Here is a 19,911-nt window from a genome sequence, read left to right on the forward strand (position 1 = left end):
AAATTATCCGTTTTTTATTTTTAATAAATTAGCAAAAGTGTCTAAAAAAAACCCTGTTTTTGCTTTGTCATTATGGGGTATTGTGTGATAAGGGGGAAAAAAACATTTGAATCCATTTTAGAATAAGGCTGTAACGTAACAAAATGTGGAAAAACTCAAGGGGTCTGAATACTTTCTGAACACACCGTATCATTAGATTCTGTAAGTACTTTATGTGCCCATCTCATTGATATCAAATGATTAGAGGGTTACACAAGTTGTTTTTGAAATAGGTCCCTGGAATTATTTCTACGGCCACCACGCCTCTTGCGCGTAATGGTCATATGGGCGGGTATTCCAACAATCTTATTTTTTTTTACCTTTGCCTAGGTTTTTAAACTTGAAACCATTTGTATGTATATAATGCTTTATGACCATATGTACCTCCGTGATTGATTATGATTGATTGTGCACAAAAGTGAATTGAATTGTTTCCACACCCACCATGTGTCATGTGCGTAATTGTCATGTGACGTGAAATGGGTATATTTTGGGAAGTGAGCACTCCGTTTGTTAGTTTGAACTGACGAAGATCCGTTTCCGATCGAAACGTTGTCAATAAAGCAGTGAATTGGGAGCTTGAAGAGTGTGCGGACTTTCTTGTTCTTTTAACCTTCATTTAACTAGGCAAGTCCGTTGAGAACAAATTGTTATTTACAATGACGGCCTAACCCTAACGATGATGGGCCAATTGTGCGCCACCCTAGGACTCCCAATCACGGTCGGTTGTGATACAGCCTGGAATCGAACCAGGGTCTGTAGGTGACGCCTCTAGCGCTGATATGCAGTGCCTTAGACCGCTGCGCCACTCGGGAGCCCTTAAAAAGATCTTAAATAGATGGAAGTGGCCCATCTTGTCTAATGTGTCAAAGTTGGTAGCTTGGGAACCTGAACTATGCTAGCCACATGCCCTTTCACAGCTTCTGCACTTGAGTAAATTAGCACGTTTAATCATCTCGAGCATTCTCAATGAAGTTATTTAGATGTTTGCTTCGAAACGGGCTCTTTCAACATGCACAATTGCTGGCTAACAAAAACATCCATCTGCAGAAATCCACAACGGAGGCAAGTCAAAACACAGCTGAAGGAAGCATCAGTGTGCGCACAGCAACTCCCTCTTCCAAGAGGGCTGGCCAAAAAAACCCAGCTCTCTCCAGACTGTTCAACATGAGAGAGAGAGAGAGAGACACAAGGCGTTCCCTTCTCTCAGTCCTCCCCTCCTTCCCCCCTCCCATGGTGTTAAATCACAGAGGCAGTTTGCTAGGAAGCAGCTGCTAATGACAGTTTTAGAGGAGGGGGAGTGGGGGGGCAGGAAGAGACCTCGCGACCCCCGCCTGCTGCTCCTCATCTCCTGTGACGGCGACAAACCAAAATGCCAAGCGGCGGAGGAGTCTGGTCAAAACACTACAGGATACCTACCCCCCCACCCCACCAGCCGCCTGTTACTATCACACCAGCCATCTCCTGCTCAAAAACAAAGGGCCATCTCTTCCCGAAATGGGCCAAACAAAAATAACTGCCTTACTCGCTTTTGGGGGAAATATTCACACGTACTTCAAAAAAGAAAAAGGACTATAAGTGAAGGCGAGAGAGAAGTCTGACCAAGCACAGACTAGAGGTGATCTTGCAGACGGAAACAATATGGAGTCCAATATGCAAGTGGACAGCCATGACCATAGATGGGAAACATACCATCTAGTCTCCATTGACATGAAGCCCAGAGTTTTGGGTGGGACTAAAATCTTGACCCTAACCAAAAAAAGACAAACTTGGATTCTCTCAAGTGTTCATAATGTCCCTGAACTTGCTGGTGTTTAAAACTACAATAGAGGAACTCACAGTGAAAACATCGTCGTCACCCAACTCGGCCTCGTTCTGGATGGTTGAAGAAGAGGTGGTAGATCCTGGAAAACAAAGATGGCAGAACGAGCCAATAGTGAGTAACCTGCAGCGCAGGAGGCTGAAAAACTTCAGCTGGACTTCCACATCCCCATAGCATCAAACATCTTCCTTTTCTTACTATGATGATCTGAACGCATTTGATAAGTTAAACCAACGTGGTGGTTACCAATCCACCTCTTTCACCTATCAGTGGCTATAAAAGGATGTATACCATTCAAGAGCATTGCGATAGAGCCCTCATAGTCTTCGCCTTCCCCTCCCGTACCTTCCGTCAGGTCCTCCATGGCTTTCCTGACCCCACGGTCGAAGGCGCGTGCGTCGGCCGGGCTCTGGAACGTCAAGCCACACTTCTTGTTGTCCACTTTCCAGTGGTGAAATGTGGGCGTGGCCTTGGTGTACACCAGATCCTTCTTCAGGAAGCATTCCAGAATCACCTGGGAGGAGGCACACGTTTGAATGGACTATAAACTAAACCATGCTCCTAACAAAGTATGCTCGAACTACAATCCTCTTTACATCAAGCCCACGCTGATTCTACTACCTGAATTATCTATAAAAGGAACAGAAAGAGCAACAAAGAAAAAAATCTGAGGACCGATATCTGACAAACACATTTGGGTGACATGAACATTCCTGAAAAACGTTAATTGGTGGCAATTAAGGATTTGTGAATACATTCTAAATGTGTGTGACAGAATCGACCCTCGTCTGCCCTGGACGGGATTCGATCCCACTTTACCAACGACACTTCTTACTTCGGAAGCTAGTGAGCTAATTGTTACTGTAACAAGTCAGGATTTGGGTCTGAGTGCTAGCTGGGTCTTCACCTGTTTGTCTTTGAGGCGCTCGCCGTGGATGAGGAAGCTGCTTCGGCCCAGCAGTTCGGCCGACAGCACCTTGCACACGCCCACACGGCTGAGGCACCCACCGTCCTGGGCCAGCCAACCGCCACTCGAGTCGTCCCGGGTCATGACCACCGCTTTGACGCGCACAATGTAGCTGTCACTGTATGGTTGAGAGAGGGGGAAAGTTGTGGTCAGTCAGTTAGCATGGGAAAGAGGGACAATGAAATTGTAGAGCAGGTGCTTACACACACACAGTTTCTTTTAATGGAATATCTACATAGGCGTACGGAGGCCCATTATCAGCAACCATCACTCCTGTGTTCCAATGGCACGTTGTGTTAGCTAATCCAAGTTTATCATTTTAAAAAGGCTAATTGATTAGAAAACCCTTTTGCAATTATGTTAGCACAGCTGAAAACTGTTGTTCTGATTAAAGAAGCAATAAAACTGGCCTTCTTTAGACTAGTTCAGTATCTGGAGCATTAGCATTTTATGGGTTCGATTACAGGCTCAAAATGGCCAGCAACAAAGAACTTTCTTCTGAAACTCGTCACTCTACTCTTGTTCTGCGAAATGAAGGCTATTCCATGAGAGAAATTGCCAAGAAACTGAAGATCTCGTACAGCGCTGTGTACTACTCCCTTCACAGAACAGCGCAAACTGACTCTAACCAGAATAGAGAGAGGAGTGGGAGGCCCCGGTGCACAACTGAGCAAGAGGACAAGTACATGGGAGTGTCTAGTTTGTGCTACCAAATACTAATTGAGTGTATGTAAACTTCTGACCCACTGAGAATGTGATGAAAGAAATAAAAGCTGAAATAAATAATTCTCTACTATTTTTCTGACATTTCACATTCTTAAAATAAAGTGGTGATCCTAACTGACCTAAGACAGGGAATTTTTACTAGGATTAAATGTCAGGAATTGTGAAAAACTACAGTTTAAATGTATTTAGCTAAGGTGTATGTAAACTTCCGACTTCAACTGTACATACATACAATACCAGTCAAAAGTTTGGACTCACCTACGCATTAAAAAAATGTTTTTGTTGTTGACCATTTTCTACATTGTAGAATAATAGTGAAGACATCAAAACTATGAAGTAACACATATGGAATCATGTAGTAACCAACAAAAAGTGTTAAACAAATCTAAATATATTTTAGATTCTTCAAAAGTAGCCAGCCTTTGCCTTGGATGACAGCTTTGCACACTCTTGGCATTCTCTCAACCAGCTTCATGAGCAATGCTTTTCCTTCACTCTGTGGTCCAACACATCCCAAACCATCTCAATTGGGTTGAGGTCGGGTGATTGTGGAGGCCAGGTCATCTGATGCAGCACTCCATCACTGTCCTTCTTGGTCAAATAGCCCTTACACAGCCTGGAGGTGTGTTATATACTGAATATACTACACTGAACAAAACTATGAACGCAACATGTAAAGTGTTGGTCCCATGTTTCATGAGCTGAAAGATCCCAGAAATGTTCCTTACGCACAAAAAGCTTATTTCTCTCAAATGTTGTGCACACATGTCTTTACATCCCTGTTAGTGAGCATTATCCTTTGCCAAGATAATCCATCCACCTCACAAGTGTGGCATATGAAGCTGATAAAACAGCATGATCATTACACAGGTGGACCTTGTGCTGGGGAAAATAAAAGACCACTAAAATGTTTTGTCACACAACAATACCACAGATGTCTCAAGCTGAGAGAGCGTGCAATTGGTAGGAATGTCCACCAAAGCTGGTAGAGAATTGAATATTAATTTCTCTACCATAAGCCAACGTTGTTTTAGAAAATTTGGCAGTACGTCCAACCGGCCTCACAACCGCAGACCATGTGTAACCACGCCAGCCCAGGACCTACACATTCGGCTTCTTCACCTGCGGGATTGTTTGTGTCCAGGCACCCAGACAGCTGATGAAACTGAGGAGTATTTATGTCCCTTTTGTGGGAAAAAAACTAATTCTGACAGGCCTGGCGCCCAAGTGGGTGGGCCTATGCCCTCCCAGGCCCGCGCTCCTGTTCATTAATGTGAAATCCATAGATTAGGGCCTAATGAATTTATTTAAATTGACTGATTTCGTTATATGAACTGTAACTCGCAATTGTTGCATGTTGCGTTTTATTTTTTAACAAAAATATAAATACAACAATTTCAAAGAATTTACTGAGTTACAGTTCATATAAAGAAATCAGTCAACTGAAATAAATCCATTAGGCCCTAATCTATGGATTTCACATGACTGGGAATACAGATATGCATCTGTTGGTACCTTAGAAAAAAGTAGGGGTGTGGTTCAGAAAACCAGTCAGTATCTGGTGTGACCACTATTTGCCTCATGCAGCGCGACATCTCCTTCGCATAGAGTTGATCAGGCTGTTGTGGCCTGTGGAATGTTGTCCCGCTCCTCTTCAATGGCTGTGCGAAGTCGCTGAATATTGGCGGGAACTGGAACAAGCTGTCGTACGTGTTGATCCAGAGCATCCCAAACATGCTCAATGGGTGATATGTCTGGTGACTATGCAGGACATGGAATAACTAGGACATGTTTTAGCTTCCAGGACTTGTGTACAGATCCTTGCAACATAGGGCTGTGGATCATCACGCTGAAACACGAGGTCACAATCGTGGACCTGCTTTGCAGTGCAAACACACCAAAACAAAACTACTGATACAAACGAAACCTACATATTTGCATACAGCCACAGGACGAAACCCCTTTTTCCGTGAACAAAAAACCCCCCTGAAAATTATGAGTCACGCGTACATCTGTGCTGTGAAATTGGTCCGCGAACGTACTCTGTGTCACCCCCTCACCTTCTGCCATATTTGAACGGACACAAACTAGCACCAATTAAACACAGCTATTAAGAAGAACGCCCATTAGCGGTGGTGTGGCTTTGCGTGACATAGTATTTCAAATGATATCGTCAAAGCTGCTGAAAAAGGGTACCAAATATCAGCTATTCAAGCGGCTGCCCGAAACCAGATATGAAGAACGCAGGTCTACAAAAAGTAACGGCCGTCTAAATCTCCATTGTTTTTCAACCTGTCACTTCCCCAAATACCACCCTAACACTACTCCTCATGCACATTTACATTTGTCTTTCTAGTCATCAGGGCCTCTCAAAGGGATACTGAGGCCAGTCTAGTCCTGTAAGAATCAGCGTCGCTATACCACGGGTACAGCACAATTGTGTGCATTAAACCTCCTCAGATCAAACCATCTGACGACATAGTAGGCAGGAATTTTACATCCATAGCAGTTGAAAGATGTCTATGTGCCCATGGCTTTTAATATGGTAAACTAACTGTCCATCTGGCATTTGAAGAGAGCATGGGTGATGGTACACCTCCACTAACACTCCCACACATACACCCTCAGACAAGCTAGGCCCAACTCACAGACATGTACAAACCATGCCGAAAAGCATGAGAAATGCACACCAGAGGAATAAGGACACCTAACTACAAGCGAAAATGCAAAAGGATGACAAATTAATGAATCAGCAGCAATCATATAACATCCCAGACAAATACACCAGTGCATATGAATTGGGTGTGTGTGTCACTAGACATGGGAAATTCTTTGTCAAATCCTGAGGGACAGGCAGTATTTGATATCATATGAGGGATGATGACTCCACAGCCCACCCACCCCCAGAGCACGATAAGCTCGGGTTTTGTTGACACCCCTGGAATGCAGCGGCCATAATAGTACATACTAAAGAGGGGGAGTAATTCCTCTCCCTCTGCAGAGGTCACCCCTCTCTCCCACATCTTTTCTCTGTCACACACACACACACACACACACACACACACACACGATATGATTATCCCAGATACCCTGGCGGCACTTCCAACCACAATGAATATTCATTGAGTTCTGACCAATAACCTGGGTAAAAGGATAGAAAAATGTCTGAATAAAGCCCGTCTTTGCAAGCAAGGCTGACGATCCGTCTCCCTGAGATCCATGAACACGGATGCCACATGGATGATTCAGAACAATCTCGCAGAGTGCCAGCCAATGTACTCACCTATGATTACACATCTAAAGCCCTGAGAGCACAAGCCAGAGAGAGCCCCCGGCGTTACGGAAACACCAAATCTCCTCTGTAAAAGGAGGCTGCATTGCTTCGCTCATCTAACCTATTCTGCCACAGCCAAAACAAAACCCCATCCTAACCAAGCAGTAGTCACGAGCGGCAGCCCCTCCAGCAACAGCCACCCAGAATATGAGCGAGGAGGAGAACACTGCAGAGTAGACACAGAAAGACATGGCCAGCAGATACCAGGGAAGCAGCAGAAATACAAAACCGGACGGCTTGCCTTTTGTAATCGGACATCTCTCCTACACCCCGCGGCCACGGTCACAAATTCCTCGTGGTCTCCGTCGGCAGACGGTCGCGGTGTGCGGAACGACGCAACATCCCAATCACCAACCTGACCATGGTGGAAGCAGCAGCGGCCGTGCCTAATTTCCAGGCTGTTTTGCTCAAAAGTGCTTCCCCACGTACCGTATGATTCAGTCTCCTTGACAAGCAGATGGCGCTTGTGTGTGTGTGCGCGAGAGACAGAGGGAACGAGAGAGTGGAGTGTGTGTGCGTGTGTGTGTTGAGCATGAGTCATCGCCCGGCAGCCATTCCGCATTTGCCGGCAGTGGCACACAGCGCACTCCATCCTCGTCCGTCAAGGAGGGGTGAGGGGAGAAACATGGCCTAAGAGGTCCGCCACTACCTAAACACACAGGAGGGGTGGGCTTATTCTCACACACAGGATCCTCACTGAGCATGAAAGGAATTCGAAGCAGCCCGCCAATCAGTGAAGGTTTGTGCACATCGTATAAAGCAGAGAGCAAAAGAACATGTACATTCCATGGCTCTCACTAGCAAGCAGGTCAGAAGAATTTGTGGGCTGAATATTACTCAGCTCTGACTGGACTTCTTATCAGGAGTGTTTGCCTGGTGTCCTAACTTTGTCAGGCTCATAAAAGGAGGTTTAAAGGTTTACAATGTACAAACCCAACCCACAGGTAGGTGTGAAAGACCTGGGGTGATGTCATCCACGGCACAGAATAGAGGAACATAGGTGATCGATAGTCCTTTTTCTTTCCTCTCCCTCTTCCTCTCTGGCAGCTCCTATCCAGGACAGCTCATCAGTTTCCCCTCCAAGCTCTTGTTTCTCTATCACAGGCCATCAGAAAAACGGCCCAAGCATATCTAGTGATGAGGATTTTGTACAAGGTGCTGGCCGGTAACAAAGTTAACGTCATGGGATACTTTCCTTGAGTTTGAGGTGTGGAGAAGAGGCTGTTCTGTTACTTGATGAACCAGATAAAGCAGCGCAGCAATGTGTCCATCAAGGGTCAGAGGTTCATAGACAACTGTACATGAAATAGAATCATTTATCCCATTAAAAAAAAATCGACCTAACAAACAAGTAGGGTTAAGTCCTACATATTCATATTCTAGCCCAAAATAGGCCAGTCCCACCAGAACTGAAACCAATGGAGTTATTGTATGCTCATGGTGGGATATTCTCTTTACTCTCCATCCCATAGGCGAAATTGCCATATGGGGTTGGGGGAGACATGCCCCCCCCCCCAATATTCAGAACAGGTTGATTCATACCTTGGAGGTCGGGGGCCCCCCAGATTGCTTATGACGCGTTCATATGCTATGGCAAAATGTGTAAAGTTGCAGAAAATGTGCATTTAACTGCACATTTCTCTCTGCCCCATGGCAAAATGTGTTGAAATGCATGACGTTAGGCCCCCCCCCCCAAAAAATTGTATTTTCGGCTGAGTGTAGGTGCCCCAAATGCGTTAGTCTGGCACTATTCGGACCCACAGTGTCACCTCCGCTTAGCCGGGCTGTCTATTCACGCCCCTCCCCCATTAATTTCAGTCAGGGGCGGTACAAGGAGGGGGGCCCTAGCCCCACCTGAAATACATCTCATTCCAAAGTCCTGGGCATGAATATGGAGTTGGTCCCCCTTTGCTGCTATAACAACCTCCACTCTTCTGGAAAGGCTTTCCACTAGATGTTGGAACATTGCTGCTGGGACTTCCATTCAGCCACAAGAGCATTAGTGAGGTTGGGCACTGATGTTGGGCGATTAGGCCTGGCTTGCAATCGGCGTTCCAATTCATCCTAAAGGTGTTCGATGGAGTTGAGGTCAGGGCTCTGTGCAGACCAGTTAAGTTCTTCCATACCAACCTCGACAAACCATTTCTGTATGGACCTCACTTTGTGCATGGAGGTATTGTCATGCTGAAACAGGAAAGGGCCTTACCCAAACTGTTGCCACAAAGTTGGAAGCACAGAATCGTCTAAGATGGCATTATATGCTGTAGTGTTAAGGTTTCCCTTCCTGGAACTAAGAGGCCTAGCCCGAACCATAAAAAACAGCCCCATAACATCACTCCTTCTCCACCAAACCTTACAGTTGGCACTATGCATTGGAGCAGGTGGCATTCTCCTGGAATCCGCCAAACCCAAATTCACCAATACACCTGTGAGTAACAGGTGTGACTGAAATAGCAGAATCCACTAATTTCAAGGGGTGACCACATACTTTTGGCCATGTAGTGTATGATTGGCCACCCTTGGGGCCCCTCCATTCTCATTAGGTCAGAGCGCTGTCAATCTGGCTCAGATTGACGAGGAAAAGAGTGTTTCTCTTTTTGTTTCATCAGACCAGACGACATTTCTCCAAAAAGTACAATCTTTGTCCCCATGTGCAGTTGCAAACCGTAGTCTGGCATTTCTATGGCGGTTTTGGAGCAGTGGCTTCTTCCTTGCTGAGCGGCCTTTCAGGTTATGTCGATATAGGACTCGTTTTACTGTGGATATAGATACTTTGTACCCGTTTCCTCCAGCATCTTCACAAGGTCCTTTGCAGTTGTTCTGGGATTGATTTGCACATTTTGCACCAAAGTACGCTCATCTCGAGGAGACAGAATGTGTCTCCTTCCAGAGCGGTATGACGGCTGCGTGGTCCCATGGTGTTTATACTTGCGTACTATTGTTTGTACAGATGAACGTGGTACCTTCAGGCGTTTGGAAATTGCTCCCAAGGATGAACCAGACTTGTGGAGGTCTACAAATTTGTTTCTGAGGTCTTGGATGATTTATTTTGATTTTCCCATGATGTCAAGCAAAGAGGTACTGAGTTTGAAGGTAGGCCTTGAAATATATCCACAGGTACACCTCCAATTGACTAAAATGATGTCAATTAGCCTATCAGAAGCTTCTAAAGCCATGAAATCATTTTCTGGAATTTTCCAACCTGTTTAAAGGCACAGTCAACTTAGTGTTTGTAAACTTCTGACCCACTGGAATTGTGATACAGTGAAATATAAGTGAAATAATCTGTCTGTAAACAATTATTGGAAAAATTACTTGTGTCATGCACAAAGTAGATGTCCTAACCGACTTGCCAAAACTATAGTTTGTTAAAAAACAAGAAATTTGTGGAGTGGTTGAGAAATGAGTTTTAATGACTCCAACCTAAGTGTATGTAAACATCTGACTGTTATATATATAATAAAATGTGGATTGGGCATAAGGTAGGTGAACTCTAAAATAAGACTCAGTGTTCATCTTTTTTCTTCTTAATATAAACACATATGCACGTGTGACTCCACGTCTACTGTTCGCCCCCTCCAATATCTACACCACAGTTTCGCCCCTTTACTATACAACATTCCTCTCCCTAGACATCTCCAATTAGTATAGTATGCTCTAGTATTTACGGGACCTTTATATGGAAGGTATACTAAATTCAGAATGAAGATGTCATAGTATGGCTGGCAGCTGAAATTGGATTGAAAACGAGAGGCATGTAATCTGTAGCTACAGACCACATGCCTAGTGGTTGCACTGCAGACAGAGTGCAGCAACACACTTTATTAATATACTCCAGACACACAACACCACTGCTACTATTGCTATAGGAAAGGAGATACTTCTTTACTAGATGATTCCATGTGTGTTATTTCAGTTTAGATGTCTTCACTATTATTGTATAATGTAGAAAATAGTAAAAAATAAAGAAATACCCTTGAATAAGTAGGTGTCCAAACCTTTGACTGGTACTGTAGTTCAACAGCACTTTTCATTTTGCATACCGAAAGATATTTGCGTACAGAAATGTCATTTTTACCTAAACAGCTGTTCCATAACCACATTGCCAAACCTACTGCCAAAATAAACAAATAAAATAAAACAAACTGACACGCAGGGATGAAAGAAAATGCTCAAATTGTTCCGACCTCTGCACCCTTTCGCTGATAAGAAAAGGATGTGATAAGGCTTCCCTAATCTTACCTCATCTGCCCATAACCCCCAAAACACACACAATCACATAAAATCCAATCATCTATTAGCTAAGAAACCTGTTGGTAGTGTTGATTGGTCCTCAATGGGGCATCAAGACTGAATATGTTAGTGACAATTTTCTACTGGATAAGTTACTGTCTTGAAGTTGTAGACTAGCTTCTGAGTTTTTCCTGTGTGTGAATTTTTGCGACAGTCTTTTCAAACCTAAATTGGGGCAAATTGGGATGGGAATAACTCGGAATATAACTACTTCTTTGCTACAGTAAACTGAACTGCCTTTTACCTGCCCAAATCTAATATCTGCTAAACTAGTCATGTCAAACCGTTCACGTGGGGCCTTGCCATTGATGCTGCTAAAGCGAACTTTGCGCCCAAGGCCCACTGGCTGGATGTACAGGTTCAGCCATTCGAGCCCACTGTTGCCTCAGGTGGTCCACTGACACCGGGGAAAACAAAAGCAAACTCCACACATGCTTATGACATCACCCCCATACAAAATGGTCAGATCTCAGTTCCCCTATCAGCGGAGAGATGGAGCAGATGGTGTTTTCACTTGGTCACTGCCAAACATTGAGAATGAGTTCCCTCGCCATCACAAAGAGAGTGACTATGCTCTTTAACCAAGTCAACCAAACCGGGTGAAAAAGGAAAATGGCACTCTGTGACTTTGTGTGGTGCTTTCACATGAGCTCCCCCGTCGACAGATATCCAAAACGTGAGCAGGTTGATAGAGGCAGAATGTGGACATGTGTGATGCCACTATTGAACTGAAGTAAAGGTAATCCATCTTCCATTAGTCATGTCACATGGCCTGTAGCCCAAATGGCAAACACCATATCTGCCCTGTGACTTCCCAATCACTAGGCAAAAAGCCCCAACAGGTTTTTGTAGTGTACAGGTTGGCCACCTTTGAGTCCCTCAAAGTTTGGGACAGTTTAAGTCAGGATCAAGACCTTAGAATGAAAGAGACAGTCTACAAGTAAAGCATATGAATGAAGTGCAGTATTATTCATGTAATGACAAGCTTTGTATCATTGGTGATAGACAATAAGCCTATGGCAATGAGGCATCTCTTTGTTGACGTTCAAACGACCTTTCGGTAAAGGGAAAAATGACAACAGCAACAATTTGTCTCCAATAGTTTCATCTCGGCTTCATTTTGCCGTTGTTGAGCTGCCGGCCCAGCTCATGGAAGGGGAGGGTTGATATGAAATCGATCCGGGGCAGTAATGGGGCTGGGAAGCTGGGGACAGTTGTGTTGACCTTTCCTCAATGTCATTTTCTCCCCTCGGTGGCATTATTGACAGCTCAGAGTTTGCTGGTTCTGGGGCGTCATTACTGTGATCAATACAACTAGCCAACCAAACCTCCGGAAACGGGGGGAGGAGGGGACGTGCACATGCACAATTGGGGGACTGCGAGGCAACGCCTCACAAACTTGCTGTCTAGAATAGTACAGCTGAGTTTTATTGCACTTAGACCAATAAAACTGGACCACATTTAGCCATTCGGATAGATATAATAAAACAGTCTTTAACAGTTGTGTACTGTATGTAGCTGGAATTTGCAGGAACACTGTTGCGTAACTACTTTGGCCTGTTGCTCGAGGGTACTAAAAACCTGTGATATCATTCGAGAACTTGAGCATCCTACGCATCCTTTTGTGCACACATGAAACGTTGCCAAGGCGACTTTGTTCCAACATTCCCCCCACCATTCAATCATGTTCAATTGCTTAAGAAATGTCAACGCCAATGGTTATGGATTGAAGTAACCAGCTTCTTTTTAGCACTTTCAGTTTGGGTAAATATTTCCCAAGCTCAAACTATTAGATTTCCATCTGAGTCATGTGTTTACCTATAGGTGTGTGTGTGAGCGTACCATAAATCATTGTAAGAAAAGATAGCCTACTCCTTCAGGCCATGGGTTATTGCCAAATCTCTACACGCAGGACAAAGGACATAAAGCTATGAGCAACAGAACCTTTATTGCAAAAACCTCCAAGGTGTACTCTACACCCAAAAACATATGCCTTATAGAACGTGTAGGCCAGTGGTGGTGAGTGCCATTTAATATTAGGGATGACCATTGTATCAGTCGTTGTATCATTTGTTGGGCTAATATGTTGGCTAGACATCAAAAGAGGTTACAGAAGAGAATTGCAAAAAATGGCCCACTTTTTCGGAATTCACCCTGGCCTACAGCATGGATGACTGTCATTCATATTCCATTCGCCCAGCTCAGTGTAACATCAATAGGTTTTGGCTACTACATGATAATCGAATTTCCCCTATACCCATCATGAGGTTGCTACAACCTAGCCTACAAATGAAAGTTTATATCGTAGGCGCACCGGTCGAGAGACAAATTGGAGTAATCAAAGTGACACATTCAATACCGCCTTGCACATGCTCGCACACACAGTTCACTTTCATAGCAGCCACATACAGAATCATCACTTACAGTGGGGGAAAAAAGTATTTGATCCCCTGCTGATTTTGTACGTTTGCCCACTGACAAAGAAAGGATCAGTCTATAATTTTAATGGACGATGGACGGGGCCATGTACCGTCAAATCTTGGGTGAGAACCTCCTTCCCTCAGCCAGGGCATTGAAAATGGGTTGTGGATGGGTATTCCAGCATGACAATGATCCAAAACACACGGCCAAAGCAACAAAGGAGTGGCTCAAGAAGAAGCACATTAAGGTCCTGGAGTGGCCTAGCCAGTCTCCAGACCTTAATCCCATAGAAAATCTGTGGAGGGAGCTGAAGGTTCGAGTTGCCAAACGTCAGCCTCGAAACCTTAATGACTTGGAGAAGATCTGCAAAGAGGAGTGGGACAAAATCCCTTCTGAGATGTGTGCAAACCTGGTGGCCAACTACAAGAAACGTCTGACCTCTGATTGCCAACAAAGGTTTTGCCACCAAGTACTAAGTCATGTTTTGCAGAGGGGTCAAATACTTATTTCCCCCATTAAAATGCAAATCATTTTATAACATTTTTGACATGCGTTTTTCTGGATTCTTTTGTTGTTATTCTGTCTCTCACTGTTCAAATAAACCTACTATTAAAATTATAGACTGATCATCAGTGGCAATAAATGAATGAAACCAAAAGCTTATCTTGACTTGGAAGAGTTTAGTCTTCCCTGTGGCTCAGTTGGTAGAGCATGGTGTTTGCAATGCCAGGGTTGTGGGTTCGATTCCCACGGGGGGCCAGTACAAAAAAAAAAGTATGCATTCACTACTGTAAGTCGCTCTGGATAAGAGCGTCTGCTAAATGACTAAAAAAAAAGAGTTGAAGTGTTGGAAAGCCTAAGCCACCTCTCTTTTTGAGTCAGGTTGTTGAGTAGGCTAAATTTGCTACATTAGCTAAGTAAATTAAAGGTAAACTAAGAAGAAGAACAATTACAACAAAATATAGCTATGGTTAGGGTTACTGTATAAGTCTATGGAAGAGGGTGAGAACCATGAGCCTCCTATGTTTTGTATTGAAGACAATGTACCCAGAGGTGGACAGAAAATAGCTATCCTCCGGCTACCCCAAGGTGCTGCCCTAGAGGGTGCTGTTGAGGCTACTGCAAACAGTGCGTTTTAATCAGTTATTTGGTAGGGATGGGTATGAGTAATTGAGTACTCGAACGGATATCAAAACCATCTTTAACCAGAGATCACGTTTTTCAAGTACTGTAAAAACACTTGGTCGAAACTCTCGTCTTTGAAGACAACATTCATTTGCTTCGACTCGTGTTCCATTTGTACATATGCATTTGCGGGGCAAACAAAAACGAAACCAAGCGGGTCCCGTGTGGCTCAGTTGGTAGAGCATGGAGCTTGCAATGCTAGGGTTATCGGTTTGATTCCCACAGGGGACCAGTGTGAAAAATGATGTAGGCCAACTAACTACTGTAAGTCGCTCTGGATAAGAGCATCTGCTAAATGACTAAAATGTCAAATGTATGTATCAAACAGTTCTTCCCAAATTCCCTTTCCCACCTTGTCTCACTCAATTGCGTTCCGACCTCTCCCTCTACAAATGCTGAGTGCCACACAAAACCGCCTGCTAGGCCTTCAGAAACAAAGGCCTAGAAAAATGTATCTAACTGATGAGATACACAAGCTACATTCCTTGCCAAATAACAACAGTTTTATCACAAATTCAAAATGGACTGATTGACTGAAGTAAGTAAATGTGTGTTCCAACAACAAGGTGTAGTTTTGGAATAATTGCGCCCCGTCTAATTTCCGCTCAGGCTACTTTGCTGTTGTCACTAGTTACCACAGCCACAAAGTCAAAATTGGCTATATTGTAAAAATGTATGGAGAAAAAAAAAGGTTAATTTAAGGTTAGGCATAAGGCTAACGTTAGGGTTAAGGGTTAGGTTTAAATGTGATATTAAGAAGAGAAATTGTACAAATAGGCAGAGTTTATGACTGTGGCAACAGTACTTTGCAAACTGCTAGTGCCGTTTTGAATTGGTTAGCCTATGCTATAACCCCCCTAAGCATAGACAGGTTCCACACTGAAAATATGCAAAACATTAGTCTGATAAATAGAAATTGCATATTTTCATCAGATTCATTAAGCCTAGGCCAACTAAATTGAATGCACTTATATCAAAAAGACAGATTTTGGTTTGTAACCCTAAAAATGTCTTTCAACTCGCCAAATTGAGCCTGGTAAAAGATAAATAATAATCATTGAGAATAATTGTTCCAGACATGAGATGTACTTCACTTCGCACTATTCTGTTCTATTAAATCATTTTTTACTATAAAATAGGTGTGTCTTGACTGTGGTAACGGCTTGGGAAATAAAAGAGTCTTGGGTGCAAATATCTATATTTTTTAAACAACGCTATGTCATTGCACAGCCATAGGATTCTACAAACAAACGCCACTGCTGAGGCTCCTACCTGTTCCACAATATAATATAACCAGGTGAAATTACCGTTTCAATGAATTCATTATAAAACTGCACTTTTTTAAAAAATTGATGACTGGGGCATTTTAGCTATTAGGATTTGTTATTTGTAATGGTTATGATAAATGATGCATCGTTGGCATATAGATAAATGCGCACATATATTTTTCCAGTGTGGACCTTATGTTTTTCTTAATTTGAGTACTTGAAAAACAATCATACAAGTACTCAAAGTCAAAAAACTGCAGTTGTCCATCCCTATTATTTGGTGAAATGTGAATATATTTAGTACCTATAGTTATATCTAAAAATGATAACTTTTTAAGTGTTTCACAACTTTTATGAAATTCAATGAATAGGATGGTCCTCCGCCTTCCTTCTCTGAGGAGGCTACAATAGGACATCTATTTTAAAAAGCAAAAGTGTGTAGAACTATAAGTAAGATGGAATGGACTTTACATGAGAAAATGTCTTGTTTGAAAATGGGATTACCAGTAGAAATAGAGGGAGTCAAAATTAAACAATCTATGCATGACAAAGCATTTCCAGTGAATGCCTATGTACTATTATTGCAGCAGAACCCATGAATAACCTATTAATAGACTAACGTAATGTAAAGGTCCTTATAATACAATTTTAAAAAAAACTGTAGGGCGGAAATGTTGACTATCATTCGGTAACAGCAGTAAAATGCGATGTATCATTAGACTGAATCAACAGGATTAACTTTCCAACAAGACATTAATATTTGATCCTACTTAGAACATGATTAAATATTCGCGTAAACTCTGCCAACGCAGCGCGCACCCCCTCGGCCTTTGCGGTTGGTATTTTTATGAATGAAGGACAGTATGCAAATTAGAGCGATTCCGAAAAGAAATGGCGGATATGGCATATCAGTCCTCCACAAAGAAAGACTTTCTAGCCAACAGCGTCACAATGCAAACGAAAGCTACTTTTCCGTGACCGTGCACCCAGATCACTTTACATAGTGGTCAACATACACACATACAACGTTGTTATACGCCTGCCGCTGTTATTTGCATGGCAAATGGTGACATGAAGTGCAGTTTTGAAACTTTTCACTGTAAAACCCTTTACAAAATGTTTCCGATCCAACCCCCCCTCTTCTCCCTCGTTCAAGACTGAAGTCGTTCAGGAGGGAGAGGGGGGGCCTAACCATCCCGCTCCTCTGTCCACTAACGTTACATTGTAACAAAGCATGTTCAACTTTGGGGGAAAACTTCAGGTCCACTCTCCTCACGCATCTCAGACATGCACAACATGGGTATAATTAGAGAACGTATCACACGCGAAATAAGAATGAAGGCTACTTTTGCGAAGTAGCTAATGTTATAGGCTACTCACTCGTCTGGGTGTGTTTCCTCGGTCATTTTTCCGTTTCACCTACAATAATATCCCACCGAGGGTACATTGTGTGGTGTCTTCATTTTGTCTTGCCCTTCTCGTCCAACACCTCGATCACACACCGTAACAGTAGCAGCCTAGTTTTCCAGAGTGTTTTTTTTTCTGTTTGTTTGCGTTATTTATTGCTTCTCTTCTTCGTCTCTCAGCGCTTCACTACAATTATTCGAGTGCATCCACGAGAGTGTATATCCCTTTGGAACACCTCCACCGATTTAATCCCGTCGCGCCCCATGCTGAAATGCGGTAATTGAAATCGTGCGTTGATGTCGGTGAGGATGGCCCCGTACGAGCCCCATCTCTGGTTACTCCATGTTGGATTCTGTCGGTAGAAGCCAACGCCGCCGACACTGGAAGTGGAGGGGAGGGGGGGGGGCTTGCGGAAGTGATGACGTCAGACCTGAAGGACTGCAGACCTTATAGGATTTTTAGGGATGTCCAAAAGCCAGCAGTGGACTAATTGGCTATACCAAACTATGATGTATGTTTCCCTATTTATACTGTTCCACACAATAAGGTCACTCTCAGGACATTGCATGTAGATCACAGTTTGGACTGTACTTTATCATATTGCCTCCTAGTTACATTTTCAAACAGTGCTGGTTGGTATGTTATGAAGATGTGGATACAGGGTTAATGATACCTAATGTAGCCTATGTATGAACTAGTGAGTAACCTGAATACCTCAACCATGATTATCATGCATTCATAACAGCTGAAATTACTGGAATACAACATATTTTTGATTGCACCATCATCAATTATCTGTCATTCACTGACACAGTAGGTGATGAGAAAAAAGAAAGAAAACATATATTTGAGGGGTCTTGAGTGTAGAGCAGCTGTAGATAGTTTTCAGTTAAGGTCATTGTATCACATTACCGCTGTTTCAGCCTTAGTGCCAATGAAAATATATATTTTTATATTGTCAATAAACTATTGTTCAATTTCTCACAAATGGAAAGCTCAACGAACCATGGTCCAAACTACAATAGTTGTCTTCTACCACCACCTAGTGGTGAACGTATGCGTTACATTCATTTGCCGTTCACAACTGTCCAGATGACATTTTAGCAGTGGTGAAAAAAGCACAAATATTGTCAAACTGAATAAAAGTAAATATACCTTAATAAAAAATGACTCAAGAAAAAGTGAAAGTCATCCAGTAATATACTATCCGGTTTTAAATGTAGCCTACTTAAGTACAGTGGTGGAAAAAGTACTCAATAGTTAATTATTTTATTTCACCGTTATTTAACCAGGTAGGTTAGTTGAGAACAAGTTCTCTTTTACAACTTCGACCTGGCCAAGAGAAAGAAAAGCAGTGCGACACAAACAACAACACAGAGTTACACATGGAATAAACAAACATACAGTCAATAATACAATAGAAAAAGTCTATATACATTGTGTGCAAATGGATATCATAAGGTAAATGCACCAATTTGTAAGTCGCTCTGGATAAGAGCGTCTGCTAAATGACGTAAATGTAGGTAGGATAAGGGAGGTAAGGCAATAAATAGGCCATAGTGCTGAAATAATTACAAAAATAGCAATTAAACACTGGATTGATAGATGTGCAGAAGATGAGTGTGCAAGTAGAGATACTGGGGTGCAAAGGAGCAAAATAAATGAAATAAATACAGTATGGGGATGAGGTAGTTGGATGGGCTATTTACAGATGAGCTATGTAAAGGTGCAGTGATCTGTGAGCTGCTCTGACAGCTGGTGCTTAAAGCTAGTGAGGGAGATATGAGTCTCCAGCTTCAGGGATTTTTGCAATTCGTTCCAGTCATTGGCAGCAGAGAACTGGAAGGAAAGTCGGCCGAAGAAGGAATTGTCTTTGGGGGTGACCAGTGAAATATACCTGCTGGAGCGTGTGCTACGGGAGGGTGCTGCTATGGTGACCAGTGAGCTGAGATAAGATGGGGCTTTACCTAGCAAAGACTTGTAGATGACCTGGAGCCAGGGGGTTTGGCGACGAATATGAAGCGAGGGCCAGCCAACGAGAACATACAGGTCGCAGTGGTGGGTAGTATATGGGGCTTTGGTGACAAAACAGATGGCACTGTGATAGACTGCATCCAATTTGCTGAGTAGAGTGTTGGAGGCTGTTTTGTAAATGACATCGTCGAAGTCAAGGATCGGTAGGATAGTCAGTTTTACGAGGGTAAAAGTAAATGTAATTGCTATACATCAAATTCCTTATATTAATCAAACCAGACAGCAGGTTTTCCTTTTTATTTACGGACAGACAGTGGTACACTCCAACACTCAGACATAATTTACAAATGCAGTATTTGTGTTTAGTGAGTCCACTAGATCAAAGGCAGTAAGGATGACATTGTGCCATATTAATAGATGTGTCGGACCATAATTCTGTCCTGCCTGAGCATTCGAGAAAAAAAGGTACATATTT

The 19,911-nt window shown here is 43.0% G+C and overlaps 1 protein-coding gene across 4 annotated transcripts in view; it reads right to left on the bottom strand.

Moving 5' to 3' along the window:
- Positions 1 to 17,867, bottom strand: part of spred2a (sprouty related EVH1 domain containing 2a) — a 29,888-nt gene extending 12,021 nt beyond the window's left edge. For 2 of the 4 annotated variants that reach the window (XM_029738757.1, XM_029738756.1), the window contains exons 1-4: positions 17,436 to 17,867; positions 2,769 to 2,946; positions 2,207 to 2,375; positions 1,879 to 1,943 (exon numbers count right to left, since the gene is read on the bottom strand). In XM_029738757.1, the coding sequence (XP_029594617.1) occupies positions 1,879 to 1,943; positions 2,207 to 2,375; positions 2,769 to 2,946; positions 17,436 to 17,461 (438 nt within the window). In that variant the 5' untranslated portion in view covers positions 17,462 to 17,867. Of the gene's footprint in view, positions 1 to 1,878; positions 1,944 to 2,152; positions 2,376 to 2,768; positions 2,947 to 17,435 lie in introns of all 4 variants that reach the window. The other 2 variants (XM_029738755.1, XM_029738754.1) reach the window with 1 other exon arrangement.
- Positions 17,868 to 19,911: the final 2,044 nt, after the last annotated feature.

The sequence above is a fragment of the Salmo trutta genome, chromosome 38, assembly GCF_901001165.1.
Source record: "Salmo trutta chromosome 38, fSalTru1.1, whole genome shotgun sequence".
NCBI classification, from domain to species: domain Eukaryota; kingdom Metazoa; phylum Chordata; class Actinopteri; order Salmoniformes; family Salmonidae; genus Salmo; species Salmo trutta.